At 39.7% G+C, this 19,507-nt stretch overlaps 1 protein-coding gene across 7 annotated transcripts in view; it reads left to right on the forward strand.

Annotated features, from left to right (window-relative positions):
* The window catches only part of kcnh1a (potassium voltage-gated channel, subfamily H (eag-related), member 1a), a 54,333-nt gene that overhangs the window by 26,131 nt on the left and 8,695 nt on the right, over positions 1-19,507 (forward strand). For all 7 annotated transcript variants that reach the window (XM_020709425.3, XM_078932508.1, XM_078932510.1 and 4 more), the window contains 3 exons: positions 662-933; positions 8,029-8,228; positions 11,685-11,937. In XM_020709425.3, coding sequence (XP_020565084.1) covers positions 662-933; positions 8,029-8,228; positions 11,685-11,937 — 725 coding nt within the window. The remainder of the gene's footprint in view (positions 1-661; positions 934-8,028; positions 8,229-11,684; positions 11,938-19,507) is intronic.

The raw sequence follows: 19,507 nt of genomic DNA on the forward strand, positions 1-19,507 counted from the left end.
CTAAAATACATTTCATTTGTTTTTTCCAAAACTGTTTTAAATCTAACTTTCATTACAACAACAAAGCAATCACTTCCAAACTATCTACCTACAATTTATTTTTTCTATTTGTTTATAATTTTGTTCATTATTTGTCAGTTCAACCTGGTATTTGAACCTATTGCCAGTTTCTTGGGTGGCACAAAGCTTCAACCCAGTGAGATTTTATTGTAATTTTTCAACCTTTTTTTTTAAATGAATTGAACACTAAATATTTGTCCTTGTCAAAAGCTATACAGAATCTTCAAACTTCTTTCAATGGGCATTATGGGAAAATGACACCTATCTGCACGTTTTAATTTTTTACTCTTTTAAATCACCTAGACACCACTCCGTTTTATTCACGTTTATTAAAACTGATTCGGTAATAAAGTTAACAGACAGTTTTGGTCACTTCCAGCAGGAAAACAAATCAAGCAGTTCATGAAACCACTGGACTGGATTTTGTCGTTGAACTAGAGTTAGTATTTGTGGGCTGCAGTTGGACACCAAATGTTTAAAAAACACTTTTTCTTGGAATGAGAATACATCTCCCATATCTGCTTTCAAACCTCCTTAAATTCTATTGTTGAACAACAATTTGGAATGTTTCACTCTTTACTAACAATTATTAACTCTTTAGGTACAGCATTGGGGATTATGAGGTCATTGATGAAGAAACCAATCTTGTCCGCACGGACAGCTGGCTTTATATCCTTGCTGAGACCGTGGGGAGGCCGTATCGCTTCAACACCACCGGTTCAGGAAAGTGGGAGGGCGGACCAAACAAAGACTCGGTCTACATCACCTCCTTGTACTTCACCATGACCAGTCTGACCAGTATTGGCTTTGGCAACATTGCCCCAACGACGGATGGAGAGAAAATCTTCGCCGTGGCCATGATGATGATTGGATGTGAGTGGAAGCCCTTTATCTTCCTTCTAATGCTGCAAAAACATACCAGACAAGCCCTGCTATGACTTTAAAAGCTTCAAGCTATTAAAATGTGTGAGTAATAGAATTAAAAACAGGACCATCTGAGTTTAAAAAATGAAAAAAATTAGAAATAAAAGATCCAATACTCCTGACTCGACTTTTGAATGTGAGGCTCAGGGTGAGTGGCTGCCACAAGTAGTGCTGCTGTTTGTTTTTAGCAGTATGTCTGGTTCCGCTCTCTTCTTTACTCACACTTTATAGATACTTCTACTACTTTAAGCAAAAAAAAGTTAATACTTTTGAAAGGTCGGGTACACATTTGAATACCTTTTTTATGTATATATATTCTTTGGTGTTAAATTTAATACAATTGGCAACACTGAATGAATGGATGAAAAAAAAAGAATAAGTTTGGAATCATAATGACAGATATAGAAATATCAGTACAGAATATATTAGCTTGATTAGCACACTCTGATTCCACAGTTGGGGACACAAATACTTACATGAGCACAGATAAACATAAGATTTGCATTAGAAGTACAGTTTAGTTTTTATGTATACCAGATTTGTTGATAGAGACTTGTAAAGCAATGCTATAGCACCAACTTTTAATACGGAGAGGAGTTTGCTCAGTTCTCAAGTTTTTTTTCTTTCGGGTCATGATACAGCTCCATTTAGTATAATTTTATTCCAAACATGTCATTTTTGCTTCTATTACAAGATCAGCTGATTACCACAGCAGCCCTGTAATGCTGCACTGACACAGAGCTGGGTCACACAAATATTGGGTTTGTGTGTGCAGAATTGTTAAACTGTGAGAGTATAAGAAGCTTGAAAAAGAGCCCCAATATCTTCTAAAAAAGATTTAAGCTATATTTAAATACAGAGCTTATATACAAGAAGACAGCCTTACACTTGAAACTCATGATTTGCGATAATGTATTGTGTTTTACATATCAATTACAAGCGTGACAGTTGGTAGAACACGCCCAGCAAGAGAATTCTAGAGCTGACAATTTTTGACACTTACCTGTGAGTCAAAGGGCCATGCCCTTAAATATTCCTAAACTGAGATATAGAAGTGATAAGGTCCCTAAAAATCTACCTCCAGGGTTGTTGATGTGTACAGAGAAGTTCAAGCCTAAAAGGAAAGAAGTTCTTTTAAACCAGAGTTTTTGTTGCAGATTGATTAATATCCATGTTTTTTTTTAAATAACATACTTTTCTTGGATATTACAAACAGTTTTTTAAATCACTTTATAGTCTGATGTCAGCAGTCTAAATATGGTCTTAAAATGCTCTGATAGACTCAGCAGTCTGTGAAAAATGGAAATCACTAAAAGAAATCATAAATGTGTGGGGGCAAAAAACAGACCTCAGTGCGTCACTGCTGTAACTTGCTGAGTTAGATAACAACTTCCTGCAAAAGTTAAACACAAAATACATTTTATTAGAATCAATGTGTTGAAAACTCAATATTACCACTGAGACAAACCTAATGAGTTTCAAATGTCATTTTCCTTTTTCAGTGTCGTTAGATTGCTGCCAGCCTCACAAAGTCTGATTTAATAAAGAAATGTGGAGTGCACTGTCATTTTTTACCCACGTTTCACTCCTTGCCCCAGCCCGCTGAGCTGTTTTGCACTGAATAATTTAGATCTTCTGGGGCGTGTTTTTGAAAAGCCTCAAAAGTAAAGCACGGTTGAAACAGCAAATAAAAGATGGCAGAATTTGGAGAACTGCTAAAATTGTATTTCTAAAAATAGACTTTAGTTGCTTTGCCCCGTAATTACTTTAATATAAAAAGAATTATGTTTCCCTCACAATGTAATAATAAAAAAACTAATTTTCTAAAAAGAAGGCAAATTTTCACAGCACGCTCTTGTTTTCTCATCTCAGTATTAATAATCTGCCTTCGGCTTATGTGGCTCATAAAACGGTGTACAGCACTGTGCCATTATGTGTGACTGCACACAGAGAGCAACATTGCCGGATCAATTTAGCCCGGCACTCCCTCCAATCCCTCCGCAAACCTTGCTCACCTGCTTCATATATTTTTTTTATCCATAAAATCAGCCCTGAAAAGAAGAGACCGTGCCCTCCCTCCGCTTTCTTGCTGATTTGGCTGTTCAGGTTTATGAACACACTCAAGGGAGACACTGGTAAAACTCATTCGCAGACTCTATAAAATTCTTATTATGAGATACAAATGGTCTTAAATATCTGAAAAGCAGACAGCCCGGGGAGCTCTGGTTGTAGATGCGGCTTTGTGTAGTCCATGTCTTTTCTGTATGAAATATGGATGCCCTGATACAGAGCTATTTTTACCAGCAGCGCTGGATCGGTGCTGGCAGCAGAGGATCACAGCGTGACGAAGGATTGCAGAGTGGCATGGGAAAAAGTGCGCGAGTGTGTATGGGTCGGAGGGGGGCACTATACATATGTTCTGTTTCTATAGCAACGGTTGGCCTAGGGCTACAGTTTCTGACAAGTATGTTTAAGCTACCTACCTTCAAGTGAGCCAGGTGTTTTATGGTGAGCTCTGCGCAGCAAACATGTAGGCCACAGTGAGTGAAGATAATGGTGTCGCCCTTTAAACAAAGAGATTGAATACGAAATATTTCCTGCTGATCAGCAAAGCCATGGCCATCTGTGCTGGGATTGGCGGTGTTGGTAGACCCTAAAAATGTTTAACTTCTCCCTTAGATTTAATAAGTTCTGGCATTTTCAAAAGATTCCTGCTTTTTAAAATAAATTTTAAAGCACCGCTTACCAGAGTAAAAACAATAAAGAAAATCAAAGTACTGCTATGTTGGATTATGCAGTTTAGAGCTGAGCAAGTGTGATAAAAGAATAAAAGTTGGACTGCTCTTTTTTCTCATGAGGAGTTTTTTAATTAGTATTATTCCTCAAGCAGCTTTTCAGAACTTTAATTGTGGTCTGTAAAATAAACAAATGCAGACAAATGCACACAAGGGTTAGCGCCATCATCTCTGGGTAATTGAAATGTTTGGCTGCCGTGTTTGCTCTCCGTCCCTTCAAGCAGGGCTAATTAGGGCTCCATTGCCAGGAGAGTCCTGCTCGCACAGAGCACGCATGTGATGGCTTTGATCCACTGACATGCGCCAGCTGTTGCACCAGTTCAGCCACCTCAGCTTGAGTCTTTCTGCCGATTTTCTTATGATTTTCTACCAAAAGAAAGAAATAAAGAAAAAAATGTGTTTAAAAGATCTTCCCTTTTGGCTCGAGTTTTCCTGATTGTATGCAATAACTGTGAATACTCCTACTGCTTAATTTCCCATGTGGCTAAATAAAGCATTAACCATTATAAACAATATTTATTTATTTATTTATTTTGGAACCCCATTAGCTTCTTCAAAGTGGTCGCTAGTCTTCCTGTGGTCTTTACCCAAGAAATACATACATTTTACCAATTTCACAAAAGCCGAAAATAATTTCACCAAATTCACTGACTAATTCATCATATTTATCTTAAAAGCTTCACATGTTAAAATAAGTTAAAGGAAATTAATTTTTGTACCAGCATATCAAAAACACATACCAGCAAATCAACAACACATACATTTCATAACAGCAAATCATGCAAATCGTGAGTTATTGTAAATAGTCCATGAATCTTAGTTTTTCAATATTTTTGAAATGATATTTGTTACTAATAAGCCTTGTCCTTCCAGACATTTGATTCCATGCTACAGAAGATCTAAATAGCACTGCTCTCATACAGTTAGATCTTGAAAAAGGAACAATCAAATCACCAGAGCTGACCTGACGAATTTGATGTTGACAATACCCACTGTATACAGCTTTATTTACCAAATATTGTGGGCATTTTTTAAAAATGATGTGCATTAAGCATTGAAGACTGAGTTGGACTTTGTCTTTTACCCTTAACCAACCTAAAGTGATGTGCATCTCATTCACAGTGATCCAATAAGAGCAACCAAGAGCCACCCTGGCAGCTCGATTTAGAGCAAGTTGTAATTTTTTTAGATGCCCTTGTGCATCACTAGACCAAATGACTGGGCAATACTCCAGATGTTACAAGACCAGAGACTGTACAACTGTCCTCATGACTGAAGGTGGACAATGTTGCGCACACCTCCAAGCTAAGGCAATTCCTCTGCCCATCTTGGGTACTATATGATTAATCTGATCTGTCCAAGAGAGCTGATCATCCAATTTGATGCCCAGAAGCTTGGTTTTAGTCAGTTGTTCAACCAAACTATTGTCAATACTCAAATTCAGGTAACATGGTGCATTCAACAAATATTTTGTACCGAAAACATTGCATTTTGTTTATATGTATTAAGAACCAATTTATTCAACTTAACTCAGTTGGTAACTGAATTAAGTTGATTCTGTAGGGCTGTATTGAGCTCTGGGACAGTAGCAGACCACTTCTGCATTTTTCACCTCCTGGGACAGATCATTCACAAATACTGAAAAATAAAAGTGGACCCAAACAACTACCTTGTGGAATACCACATGATTAAAAACTTTTTGACAAGCTACCATTGAAGAGGACCTTCTGTGTTCTGCCATTAAGATAATTTCTTATCAGTGAAAGAGACAACTGTGAAAATCCATAAAATTTGTGCTTTGCCAACAGAATATCATGGTTGATTACATCAAAAGCAGCTGTGAAATCTAAAAGTACAGCACCCACATATTTTTTATTGTCCAAATGTGTTAACCACTGGTCTACCATATGTACTAATGCCGTATTGGTTGAATGACCTGGTCTGTAGGCATGCTGTGCACTAGTAAACAGATCATTTGAGATAAAATAGTGTAGCACTTGATTAAATATCAACCTTTCAAATATTTTACTAAAAACTCAATATTAAATCAAAGGGCACTGCCTATCTGTAAAAAAAAATCTCCTTATGTAGTGTGAAACTATGAAAACCCCAAAAGTGTCTGCAGAGCCTTTTTCTATGTTGAGTGGAAAAATTTTTGTCCCATTGGTTCATCAGGTTAACCATTAAATCAATGCTGCCTTTGAAATCAGATTTTTCTTGCAGAGATGAGAGAACAGGCGTCAGTGCTGCTCAGTCAGGATCTAGAGTGGCCAGGGAAAGGCCATTCCTCATTAAAAGTAGCAAGTCCAATGGCGACTGAATAACTTGCAGATCTTCTGATCTGATGTAACAACCTGCAGGCAGTGTGCATCGACTCATCATTATTACACCTGCAGAAAAAAACAGAAATGTTAAGGAAGCTGTGTGAGGATGTTTTTCTATAACCCAGCTGGGGGACATGTTGGTAAAGAGGCAGCAAAATGCCCAAAAATTTAAAAATGATCTGACTGCGATAAGCATAGGCGGCTGCTCTGAATTGACCATTAAACCTTTCCTAGCTACTGTACATCATTGTCTTCAATCAGCAGGAGAGAATAGGAAATGTCTGTTCAGTTGTAAGCATGCAAAGCACACTGGAAAACCTGGACCTACCAACAGAGCAGCCACTGACAAGTTTAAATTATCTTATTGGTGGTCAGTTCTAAATTCAATCTTTCCTCTGGTTAATCTCCATTGTAGATCATATTTCCAACCAAAATGGCATTTTATGTAAATGTCCTGGAAATAAACAAATTGTTCTTGCCCTGTTTTGACAGTTTCTCCTTTTTACATGTTTACGACAAAATGACCATAATATGATTCATCTTTTGTTTCTCATTATAAGATCATGTATCAAATGACAAATTTAGAAAATACTTATCTATTACTCTCAATGTCGGGACTGTCAGTCGTCTAAGGCCACGTTCACACCGCAGGGCTTGAAGCTCAATTCCGATTTGAGCTTCCAAGGGCGTTCACATTTCCAATTAAATGCGAACTTTTGTGATCTCCTTTGTGACTGTGAAATGACCCAGAAGTGACCCACATGCGCAGAAGAGTACTCAACGGTGAACAGTCACTCGTTGTTTGCGGAAGTAGCTAACGTTAATGGATGTCAACAACAGTGTTGTCAAAGCGTTTTTTTTTTATGCATTATTACATTTATTTTCACAAAGGAGCCAGCATAATTACAATCTTTTCATTTTAAGAAGGCATTGGAGGCAGGATCATCTGTACCCACTACTGTGGAATGAGGATGTGAATGTGCTGGGGCCACGCGTGTGTGTAAGAGAGAGGAGAGAGCGCGTGCAGCAGTGCAGTATTCCCTACTGCGCTGCTGCACGCAGTGAGTGGGGCTGTGGGGGCGCGCATTCATTTTGTGTGTTACGGAGGAAGGAGAACGATAATAAAAGAAGGCTTCCCCCAGCAGAACTGCTATTGACTCTTTATTAACCCCCTCTGGAGAATCTGAGGGTCCGAACGGGGAAGTGAACCCCGAAGGAGGATCTGCCTTCGGTCCCCCCCGCTTTTAAACACGGTCGGAAAGGGAAAAAAAAAGTCGTCCCTGGAAAGGTTCAAACCACGCTCTGCCATTTTGCTGGAAATGTTTTCAAAAAACGCCCAGTTGCGATAAGAGCCCTCAAGTTTGGCTTGAATAGAGCTGTCACCCCAAATATTAATCAAATCAGTGACCTCGCTTCCCTTCCACTGACTGGTCTCGGCAGCATCGTCCGCTATGGTTGATGTTTATGTTCTAGTTCCCGGCTACTTCAATGCAGAATTTTGACGTTTGTATACATGTTGCCTGGCCGGTCAGACGGAGGTCGCATTTCAAAAGATTGGATACGTATCGGATTCAGGACCACATACCCAAGTGGCCTGGGTCGCATTTGAAAAGATCGGGTCTGTGTCGTTCAGTGTAAAAAGATCAGATACAGGTCGCATAGGGGCAAAAAAAAATCTCAATTGGGTCGTCTCAGCCTTCAGTGTGAACGTGGCCTAAATAGGCTGAAGGTCCCAAAATTCTATTTTTAAATTAATGATAAATATTTATTCTCGTCATCAAATATGGCTATTTATTTAAAGCTTTGGCATTTTTTACCCAGAGATCAAGTATTTCTACCTTTTCCACCTCCTATCTTCAATGACAGTAAAAGGATACTTTGAAGTTACTTTCAATGTCCATATCACTGGTCTTTTTTTTCTCTAGCCCTTCTGTATGCCACCATCTTTGGTAATGTGACGACCATCTTCCAGCAGATGTACGCCAACACGAACCGCTACCACGAGATGATCAACAGTGTACGGGACTTCCTGAAACTCTATCAGGTTCCTAAAGGCTTGAGTGAAAGAGTAATGGACTATATCGCCTCCACCTGGTCCATGTCACGGGGTATAGACACTGAAAAGGTATGAAACATAAAGGTTGATGACCATTTCCTTTTTTATTTCAATCATTCAAGGTTAAAAGAAAAGATGAAATGTGTTCTTGTTATTGACTTTTTACCTAAAGCAATAAATCAAAACATCCATAGCAAATGTAAATAGTTGGAGTTCAGGATTTTTTTCTCAGATTGTTGGCTTTTTTTTTGTTCAGATTTCTTTTTAAACTAATGTATCTTGATCAAATGTAAGATTCACACAACACAAGCTGTTTTCACAGAACACAAGCTGCTTACCATATGAATCATTTGTACAACATTTGCTTAGTTTTATTTAACTTGAAAATCTGTTTCACTTTAAAAAACACAAATAAAAGGTGGTTTAGATCAGAAGTATTTAAGAAAATATTCAAAAGAAATGCTGCACAGAGTGCCTGCTGCTATACTCACATGATCTATAAACGATGTGAATTAAGCATTTAAAAGTTCTTTTTTTGGGGGGCACTAAAACTACTACCATGATTTTTAGCCAAAGAGCATTGCTGCACCTGATTAAAATCCACTTATCTGAAATATAATGATTTTATTAATTCGGTTTTGATCAGAAGCACCAGTGCTTCTGACTCTTGGACTAATATCTCTAGGACAAGCAAAATGTGCTCACTTGTAATCAGAGCTGAACTCTCTAATTAAAATTTATAATGCACACACACTGAGTCTGCACTGCATCAATGTGTTTTTTATTGTTCTGGCTTCAGGCCACACTGAAGGGTCTAAAAATGGTACCAACTCCCCTCACTGCTTTGCATTCATCTTCAGGTAGATTTGTTTCAGAGGTAGCCTGCAGCAGGCTGGCATCCTGTTGATGAGGTGTCCTTGAAGAACACGCTGCTGCTTATTGACAGCTTATCTCTGAGTTAGTGGTTACGATCCCAATACCACCAAATGGCACACCACTATAAACTTCATGCATTGCCTGCTGCAAACATCTATGTCTCAGAAGATGCTCTGGCATTCCAACATTTTTTTTTAGATGCCTAAACCATTTTAACTGCCTCGTCTTACCATGGAAGACCTTTGGTCTGACTTTTTCTGGGATATTCGAACCTCTCTCTAAAATAGAACCCAACCTTTCTTGCAAAAGAATCTCATGTCTGTTCCTTTTACATGATTCTATCTGTTAATTTTTAACCAACAATTCTTCGCCATTAATAATGGAAGGATCATAGATCGATTTGTTAATTTAGGTCCTTGTTTTAGTCCACAGAGGACTTTGTCAGGCTGCTTCAGAATAAAGCACACTCCTCATTATTCCACTGGTCAATGTGTCACTCCGATTTTTCCTCACTTGTAAATGTACAGTAGTGCCCTCATACTTGCCCTCCTTAACTTTTGGATAGGGTACTTCCACCTGTTTTGACTGAGAGCTGTAGCCTCAGACTTTAATCATCCCATCTGATTCACACTCCCTTTGGAATTCGTGGTTTGAGAAATCTTAAAGAAGGACACCCTTTGCAGAGATGGGATCTTAGAGCTTAGAAAGCAGAACCTCTTTGCCAATTAGGTGCACAAAAGGTTTGAACAGGTTTGGCAACCCTGGCAGTCCTGGCAGAGTCCAGCTTTTATCTGAAAGAAGTCTGTCTTATGGCTGGACATGTGAACAAGGCAGCTGCCCTGTTTGTGTAAGAACCGAAAATCCCCAACAGCACATCGTATGTTTTACTCTCCCAGAGCACCTATTCTTAAAAAAACACATGCTGACTAGATGTGCAAATTCCCACAAACCATGGGTGTCAAACTCCAGGCCTCAAGGGCCAGTGTTACATGTTTTCCAACTAACCTGCCACTGAAGCTTCTTATAGGCAAAACACACATGACCTAGGTCAGGGGTCGGCAGCCGGCGGCTCTTTCATCGCTGTGCTGCGGCCCCCGTGTTTTTGTAAAATAACTATCATGTTCTAAGATTGTCGTTGTGCCTTTAACACCGTCAGGTAGAGCAAGCAGGCAGGAGGAAGAGAGCAGCGTGAACGCGCAGATGTGAACACCGACCAGAGTCGGTTGTGGGATGGAAAGTTTTTCTGGAATGACAGTCAGTGGCGATGTTGTAGAGGACACATGAACGCCTTTTTTCCCCTTAGACTAAAACCACCCATTTCCGCGTAAAATCAATTAAATTTGCGTCACGTCGCCCCTACTATCCTGTCACCTTGGTGCTATGATGACCGTTTGTTGCCCTGTCTGTGTAGAACACGCTGGAGGGGGGGGTTGCACGCGGGGGAAAACAACGAACAGGTAGAGAGGCGGGGGCGGGGTTTAGACCCCCTGCTTATGATTCCAGACAAACTAACAGCTGCTTCCTAATAAAAAATAGTTGTCATCCATAAAATTAATATAATTTATTGGGTTTACTGGATTTAAAGAAAAAAAAAGAAAAAAAGAAAAAGTTTCTGCATCAAAGTGAATTTTTTTCCATCATCTCAGTCATCTTAACTCTGGGTGTTTTGACAGATGGAAAAGTCAATTCAAGTTTTGTGGAAAATGGACAAAAGATCAAAGGAAACATCACGCTCATAAACAAAAACAAAAATAATAATAATAATAATTAAAATAAATATCCTGACAGCATTTTGAAACAATACAAGTTTTGCCAAATGAACTATTGCGATATATTGACAAAAACATTTTTTTCTCACACACCTAGTTTTGCAGCTCCCTTTAATCTCAGTGGGAAACTGATCCAAATGGCTCTTTGAGAGGTACAGGTTTCCGACTCCTAAACTAGGTAATCAGCAGCAGTTGGGGCTGGTTTTTAGAAAAGCAATCAGGATGTTGGCCGACACCCCTGCCATAAACCTGAGGATCTAGGTGAGGGTAATAAGCTGGGCTAGTGTTCCACAGGCAGAAGGGAACCCACATTGATCTTGAATGAAAAAGAAAACTTCTTCTCCAGGTTCCATCTTCTGTTTTTATTTATATAGACCTTTCCAGAAAGTCTGAAGATTGGGATTTCTGAAGAATCAGTGTTGCCAGCAGGAGATTTTCCTCCTAATGGCAACACAAAATTGCACAGAAATGTCTAACAACCTCTGAGCAGTTGCCTTAGAAAAGGGATGAGAAAATAAAACAATTTAAAAAACTAAGGAACAAATGCCCAGTTTTTATCTGGGAGTGTTTTGGGAATTCAGATTTACAGATGATGCACTTTCTTAGTAAGAAGCCACTACAACAGGGAGAAGCATTATTTTTACTGAACCTACCATCCACCTACCATCTGATTTGGACCATGACACAGAATGAGTCCCATCTTGCGTCACAAGCCCGTCCACGTTCTTTGTGTGACGTCAGCTTTTACCAGCCAGTGTCAGTGATAAACACAGAAACTAAATACTCGCAACTCAACATTATGGGTGTTATCTGAAGACTTTCCACCAGACTTCCCTCATAACTGCCACCTCTTCTCCCTTCCCCCATTTTTTTTCCGTAGGTGCTGCAGATTTGTCCAAAGGACATGAGAGCAGATATTTGTGTTCATCTCAACCGCAAGGTTTTTAAGGAGCATCCCGCTTTCAGGCTAGCCAGTGATGGGTGTCTGAGAGCGCTGGCCATGGAGTTTCAGACGATCCACTGTGCTCCTGGAGATTTGATCTACCATGCCGGTGAGAGCGTGGACAGCCTCTGTTTTGTGGTGTCTGGATCGCTGGAGGTCATCCAGGATGATGAGGTGGTGGCTATTTTAGGTGAGCTGAGCTTTTCTGAGGATATTTTGACTTCTGCGGCTCAATAAGGAGGTCAATTGTTGTTGTTTTTTTAATATACCATCATTAGGAAAAAAATATTTTTTATTGGCTGTGGTTAAACATAAGTATAGTACTTGACTATTAAACACATTTTTTACTAGACAGAGTTGGAAAAGTGATAGAATAGAAGAATTTTAAAGTAGTGATTGTAAAAAATGTGTAAAACAGTAATAGTATGAATGGGAATCTTCATTGACGGTAAAAGTAAAGTTTTTTTTTTGGACTTCAACACTTCTCTTTATGCCATATGTCAAAGAAGCTGGAAATGTTTGAAGCTGCTATGCTGATACAAATGTCTTCATAAGATGTGCAGATGTGAAGACACAGCAGTGCATCTTATCTGAATTTATCATCTCAGTTGCTCATCAATACTATAACTGGCAGCGAACACGACGCAAGTGCAGCTCAGTCAAGGTTCCTCCAGCATTTTTCCTACTAAATTGTTTTCCACCATGGCAACAGAATAATTTTGTTGGAAGACTTAAAAAGAATTATTCCAGTCTTTTTGTGCTACAGACTGTCCCTCCAGGGAAACTGAGCTGGTTTAGGATATTTTTCTGCAAATTGATGGATCCAGGAATTGAATTAGAATCTGTCACTGATCTACAATCCTCCCAGCTGCTCTTTGTGTACAGTTGAGTGTTTTTAACTCCTTCTATATCCAATTCAGTCCTTTCCCGTATTACAAAACCATCTTTTATTATATCATTGTGCAAATGTGCATTTTTTCTATCTTACAACTAAAGTTACACTACAAAACACAATGTTCAAATAGAGGATTTAAACTTCCCTGAAATACTAACCCAGCTCCTTTAGGTTTGAGTGAAAGAGAAAGCTGCAGCATCACTTGTGATCTCTAAGTCCACTAGGGGTTAAGATCAATAGTGGTAACACACACTCCCGACGGCGACACGTCCACATGGCTGTGGCTGCCAGACTCCAGTTCCCATTGATTTTTAGGAAAAGTCTTCACCAATTTGCTGCTGCTTTGACATGTGTCAAGTAGAAAGAATCAGGGTCTGAGACAGAAGATGCAGAGCCACACCGAGTGATGGAAAACTACCTGAACCTGATGGGTTTGAATTCTGTCTTTAAAATAAATTAATGAGATGAAACTATCTGGAATTTTAACTTTTTCCATGATTAATTTTTATCAGCATTTTTTACTTTATTTTTAAAAATAAAATTAAATCTACTGAACTGCATCAACTTCTTAAAGACCCGGAAGTCATGTTTTTGATGTTTTCAACGTGTTCTTGCGCCATTTTTCTGATGTAGGACATGTATGAAGAAAGTTGAGCTCAAAATTGCATTTCTGAGTATTTGCCAGTTCAAATTACAGTGAATCAGGAGCAGATGAAAAAATACAGTTACAAAAACAACACAAGCTTTCTAATTTTGGCTAAAAACGGCATAAACATAATCAAAAGACGACCAGGAACGCTTTTATATTAGTTCAAAAGATATGAATGGGTCTTGCCTGTGTGTTTGCCTCCATGTTTGAATAAAACTTAGATTAAGATACTATAAGCAACTGTGATTTGCTCTATTGTTAACCTTAAAGACCAAACAGAAGACAGGAATCTTCTTCAGCAGTTGGAAACAGTTTCTTCTATTTTTTACCTTGTTGTAATGTGGTTGGACACATTTATAGCACATGTTTATTTTATACTTTTTGTTCATTATCACCTGGGAAACAAGCAGAGTCTTGCAGAGGAGAGCTTAGATTATTGACTGCATGGCTTCACATTAAAGATTGTTGGAAAAAAACAAAAATCACTAGGGTCTTGTTGCCCAAACAAGCCAGAAACCTTTTACTCTAGGAAATACTTCTCCAACCCCATAACAAAAAAAATAATAAAATAAAAAATTTTATATCCTATTTTTTTTTACAATTACATTTCAAACAGATAAATATTTTTTGAAACATTTTAATTTATATTCCAGACTTTGAAATTTCTCACAAGTGGAGTGTGATCAGTGGATTGACCTACAGTCAGGACCATAAATATTTGGACAGAAACACAGTCTTTCTAATTTAGTTTCTGTACGTTACCAAAGTAAATTCTAAATAAAACAACTCAAATACCATTGAAGTGCAGACTTTCGTCTTTTATTCCATGGGTTGAACAAAAAGATTGCATAAAAATGTGAAAAACTAAAGCATTTTTTAAACACAATCCCTTCATTTAATGGGCTGGTAAGTAATTGGACAATTGACTTCCAGGCAGGTGTAGGCAATTCCCTTGTTATGTCATTATGAGTGAAGCACATAAAAGGCCTGGAGTTGATTAGAGGACTCGTGCTTGTATTTGGAAGATTTTGCTGTGAACAGACAACATGCGGTCGAAGGAGCTCTCCTTGCAGGTGAAAGGAGCCATCATTAAGCTGAGAAAAACAGAAAAAAACATGCGAGAAATTGTTACAGTATTAGGAGAGGCAAAATGAAATAAAGGCTCCAATGTCCACTGAGTAAATCTTATTATAGTGTCTAACAAATTTTAATACAAAAAATATCTGTTTAAATCTACGGACGTCATTGCAAAAATATTTTCCCTTACAATAATTATTGCAGGCAACTAGAGGTGTAACCATCTGACCAGTGAGAGTAGTTAACTTGGATTGTGGGACATAGCTTTTGCAATCAGCAGCTTTGATCAGTGCTCAGACATTTTGACTATCACTCAGGTTCCTCTTTTATTGCAGCTAAGTTGATGTAGATATTTCTTCATTTTATTTCAGTTTTGAGGTTAAGATCCAGCAGGATCTCTCTCTATTTTAATAATTTCCTTTTATTTTCAACAAATGATCGAATAGTGGTCGACCTTTTGGATGTTCTTTGGGTAAATTTTTGCTGACACCTTTAACGTCTAACTGAAGTTGAAGACTTTGTTTCTTCTTTTTTTATTTTTTTAGGGGAATTTTGGGGAGTTTTTTGGTAATAGGATCAATGAATAGACTAGAAAACCTAAACTTTTTCTTTTTTTTCCTGTTATGTAAAACACTTTGTGTTGCATTTTACAGAACAACAGCAGCTTTTTAGATGGGATGTTTTTTAATTATAAATACTTGTAAGAGGATCTGTGTCATGGTTTTGTAATTTTTATTTGTAACATCTTTGTAACACCTTCTTCAGTATATTTTCTCAGTAACAGCCACAGTTAAAGGTATTTTCTCTTTAATGTTTATTTTGATTTTGGTCTGAATCATTGTGCTTCGTGGGTTACAGTTACGTACAGTCACGCTGAGTTGTTTGACTTAAAATAGTGCATGAGTCAGAGGGAGCTTGAGATGCCTCGAACAAAAATGTAGACTTACAGGGTTTGAAGAAATAGACACACACAACTCATGTAAACATACAGAGTGAATAAAAGATTATGGAACATGTATGTTCCATGTAGAAGAACCAGAGATATACTTGGAAATATTTTAAGCAAGAAAGTTTTTTGTACTTTTTTGTACAAAAAAATAAAATATTTCAACACCACTTCTTAAATAATACGATTTTATGTTGTGTTCGGAAATAAAACGTGCATTGTTAGGTACAGCTTTTTTTATGCAGAGTGCATGACTGTGAAACAAATGCAAACACTACTAATCCCGTTGGGCAATTTAAACGTAAATAAAATCGGCAGAAAGGAAAAACAGATAATTCTAATCATAAAGAGGAACACAAATATATTGCTGCCAATGTTGGAGGTATGTTTTTATTTTTTCCAAATTACTTTTCAAGGTTAAAAAGACATTTTAGTTTTTTAACCTTGTGCTCAAAAGACATCAATAAATAAATACTTTTAGTTTTTGTTGTGCACACAGAAGGATTTTTTGTCCCTACAAGGTTATTTGTTGTGCACATATTTGTTTTGTCTGCGCTAACGAAAAAATATTATTTTTTTGTGTTCTTGGGACGTCATTAGAAATAAGCAAATGTGCCATGGGACAGTCTACCAGCTGTCCCTAACTTACCCCCTTCCTCATATAACCTCATATTAGGGTGAGGGGGTGGGGGTTTAGCCTGCGATGCGCCTTGGGGGGGGGCTACTTGGCAGTGGCCCCCCTCCTATGGTTGCCGTATGGAGTGGGCCCCCCCTCTTTCGGTTTTATTTGCACCTTAGACATGTAGGGCCCTTGGTAGGGGGGGTGCTTGGACATCACTGCCAGCAAGCAGCAGATGTCCTCCTGGCACCCTACCCGCCAATTTTAACCGCACCTTAGACATTTAGGGCCCCTTGGTGGGGAGGGTGAGGGGACATCACTGTGAGTAATCAGGAGATGTCCCCTTAGTGCCCTACCCGCCAATTTTAACTGCACCCCCCTTAGTACACACACCCCTCCCCCCTCAATATATACATCCCAACATAAACACACACACATGCACTCCCTCTCAAACACACGCACACACATTTTGCAAGGAAGGTGGGACCTCGGACCATCTGTCCCCTACCCCTTCCCTGGTGGGGGGTACGGGGCCCTTGGCAACGGCGGCCGTGTCCCTTGGGTGCCGGCTTCCTGAGCCTGGCAGTGCTCTCTCCGTGCGGGGAGGGGGTTCACATTACACCTGAGCCAGGGGTGTTCGTGTCCCTGGGGGGTGGGTTCTGGTCCTTGCCCCTGAGCGCTGGGCCCCGCCAAATTTCCAACTATGGCCGAGCCTGGTCGGGTCATGTTTACAACACCCCTTGTGGGCCCCCTTTTTCCCCGGGGTGCCCCCCTCCTGGGCGGGGGCGGCGGGCCCCTGCCTTGCTCCTCCCTGGACCAACCGTGGGCCGGGTGGGTGGCTGCCTGGAGCGCAGAGCGGGTCTCCCTTGGGGGGTCCTGGCTCGTACCTGGGGTTGGGGCGGGGGGGGATGCCCGGAACTCCTGGGTGGTGATGGGGTGCTCGTCTGGGGCTGCGGGCGCCCTTCTCCGGTGGGGCCCTGCGTTGGGCGGGGGGCTGTTCTCCTGGTTGGGCTGAGGCGGCGCTCTCTTTCCCCCCGTCCCTCCCTGCTCTCTGGCTCTGGGGGCCTCGCGGCGGTCCCGCTGGCCCTGGCCTGAGTGGCGGATTTGGTTGCCCGGGGGGCGGTTGTTCCCTGCCTGCTCCCGTGTGGCGTTGGGGGGGGTTCCGGCTGCCGCTGCTGCTGCGGCGGGGGTCTTGGGGTGGGGATGGCTGGGCACTCTCCTTCCTTCTTTACACATTCCTCCATCCATTTTAGAAGAAGATAAACACTCACCTGAGCACAGGTGTTAGCTCACCTTTGCACTAATAGTTTGCGTGATAGAATGAATGAAATATTTCACACTAGTTGGTTTTAAGGCATAAGTATGCGTGTGTGAACACTATGTTTTGTGTACATGTTGACATGTGGACATTTTTTCAGCCAGCAGGTGTGTTGATAACATTTGAGTGTGTGTGTGGACAGGCCCCGCCCTTTTTGTACTACATTTGAACATTACCGTAATGATAAACAACCAGTAAACTTGCTGCTCTATGCTGCTTCATTGTCTTATCCCCCTTCCCCTCGTATTATCACCCTCCTAACCCCCCCTTCTCTCTAATATCCTTCTCTCTTCTTCCCTTCTTTCCTTTTCCGTCCGGTCCAACACAAGAGATTTTCAAACACGGTTGAAATTAATAAAGTTTGGCCTCAATTACAAAAGGGGTTTATTCAGACATACCTTTGGTTTGTCTGAAGATAAATAATCCCTGTTGTTAAAGTAAAATATGTCCAACACAAGAGGCCTTCAGCTCTCATCTGCCTGCCTAGCTGTTGAACAGGACAAGTAAAAAAAAAAAAAAAGAAATAAGCAAATGTGATTCATTCACATCACTTTTTTTTGTTTAAGAATTGGTTAACCTAAAAAGAGCTCTTTCCTCTTGTTGTAAACTTAATGTCTTGTTCTAAAAGGATCGTCAGTGCTTGGATTTGTTCCTGTTTAAAATGTGGAACAAATTTTAAAGGTAAAAATCAATGATTGAAGCACACAAAACGCTATTTTTGCCCAAAATCTTTTGATTTTTTTGGGAAATATCATAATTGTCTTAAGATATTTTTAATTACTGGCATTTAAACGAGGACATTACATCCACTAAGTGGCTTCAAGGAGCTTAGTGAACTCCATTTAATGATGTTTTGGCATTAGAGGCCTCTGATTAACATTCTTTGAATTAATTAGAGGCACAATTCCAGTCACAAGAGCCTCATTGGGTTACTAAATAAAAAGAAACAAAGAAGTCAAGTGAAACATCAAAAAAGGGTTCGTGGATCTCTAAACCTGGTTCATCTTTATGTTTATTTTGCCTTTGTTGACAGAATATTATTAAAGAGTAAATACATTAGAAGCATGAGTCATCATGTTTCTCAGGAGGGACATTACTTCCGTGCCTGTGATTAGACTGCTTTGTTGTAAAAAAATTAACTTTGGAGCAATAAAGACGCTGCAGAAAACAGAGTTTAAATCCTACTATGAGCAAAAGCCCTTGCAATAAGGAGGGAGTCACAGCTTGCTGCTTTGTGGAAAATGTTTTTCCACAAATTTGAAATTGAAGTTTGAAAGCTAAAGGACATCATCTCAAATAGACTAAACAGGGGCTGGCAGTTTTGTGTATTAGAGGTACTGTCACAGATGGAGTGCTTTTAAAAGTTACAACTTGAAAATAATAAAAGCAATGTGAATAGAATAAGAAGGTGGCTGTGGTGCAGAGATAGAGCGGTCAACCTCTGATTGGAAGGTTGCAGGTTTGGTTCCGTACTTGCTTCCTTGAGTTGAAGTGTCCTCTGGTGAGACACTCAAGCCTACATTACTCCTGGTGGTTACAGGTGGCAGTTGAGCTGCCATTAGTGTGTGAAAGTGTGTTCATGGGTGAATGGGACTGTGACTGTAAAGCACTTTGGGCCTTTGAAAAAATCTTTAGAACGGCTCCAGGTTGTCCAGAATGCTGCTGCAAGGCTTTTAACTAAATCATTTAAGTTTTCACACGTCATCCGTTGTTAATCCAGCGGCACTGGCTCCCCATCCGCTACCGAGAAGGCATTTTAAAATCCTGGTTTTAACATACACAGCACTTAATAGCCAAGCTCTGGTCTACTTAAAAGACCTTTTGCAGCTGTACACTCCCAGCAGGTCCCTGAGGTCATGTGACCAGGGTTTGCTGGTTGTTAAGAGAATCCGGTTGAAAACTAAAGGTGACAGAGCCTTTGCAGCAGTGGCTCCATCCCTCTGGCACTCCCTTCCTCTCAGCCTCAGATCTGCCCACTCAGTGTTTTCTTTTAAAAAGCAGCTAAAAACCGTGCTTTTTAAAATTGCTTTTTCTTAATTTTCTCTGTATTCTGTGTTTTGCCGTGTTTTATTGTGTTTTACCGTGTTTTAATGTGTTTTACCGTGTTTTATTGTGTTTTACCATGTTTTACTGTGAAACTCTTTGTGATTTTTATCTTGAAAGGTGCTACACAAATGAAGTTTATTATTATTATTATTATTATTATTTGAGCAAGGTAGAAAAGTGCTATAGACAGTCGTGGACAAAATTGTTGGT

Source organism: Oryzias latipes, chromosome 15, assembly GCF_053564925.1.
Source record: "Oryzias latipes strain Hd-rR chromosome 15, Olatipes_Hd-rR_3.1".
NCBI lineage: Eukaryota > Metazoa > Chordata > Actinopteri > Beloniformes > Adrianichthyidae > Oryzias > Oryzias latipes.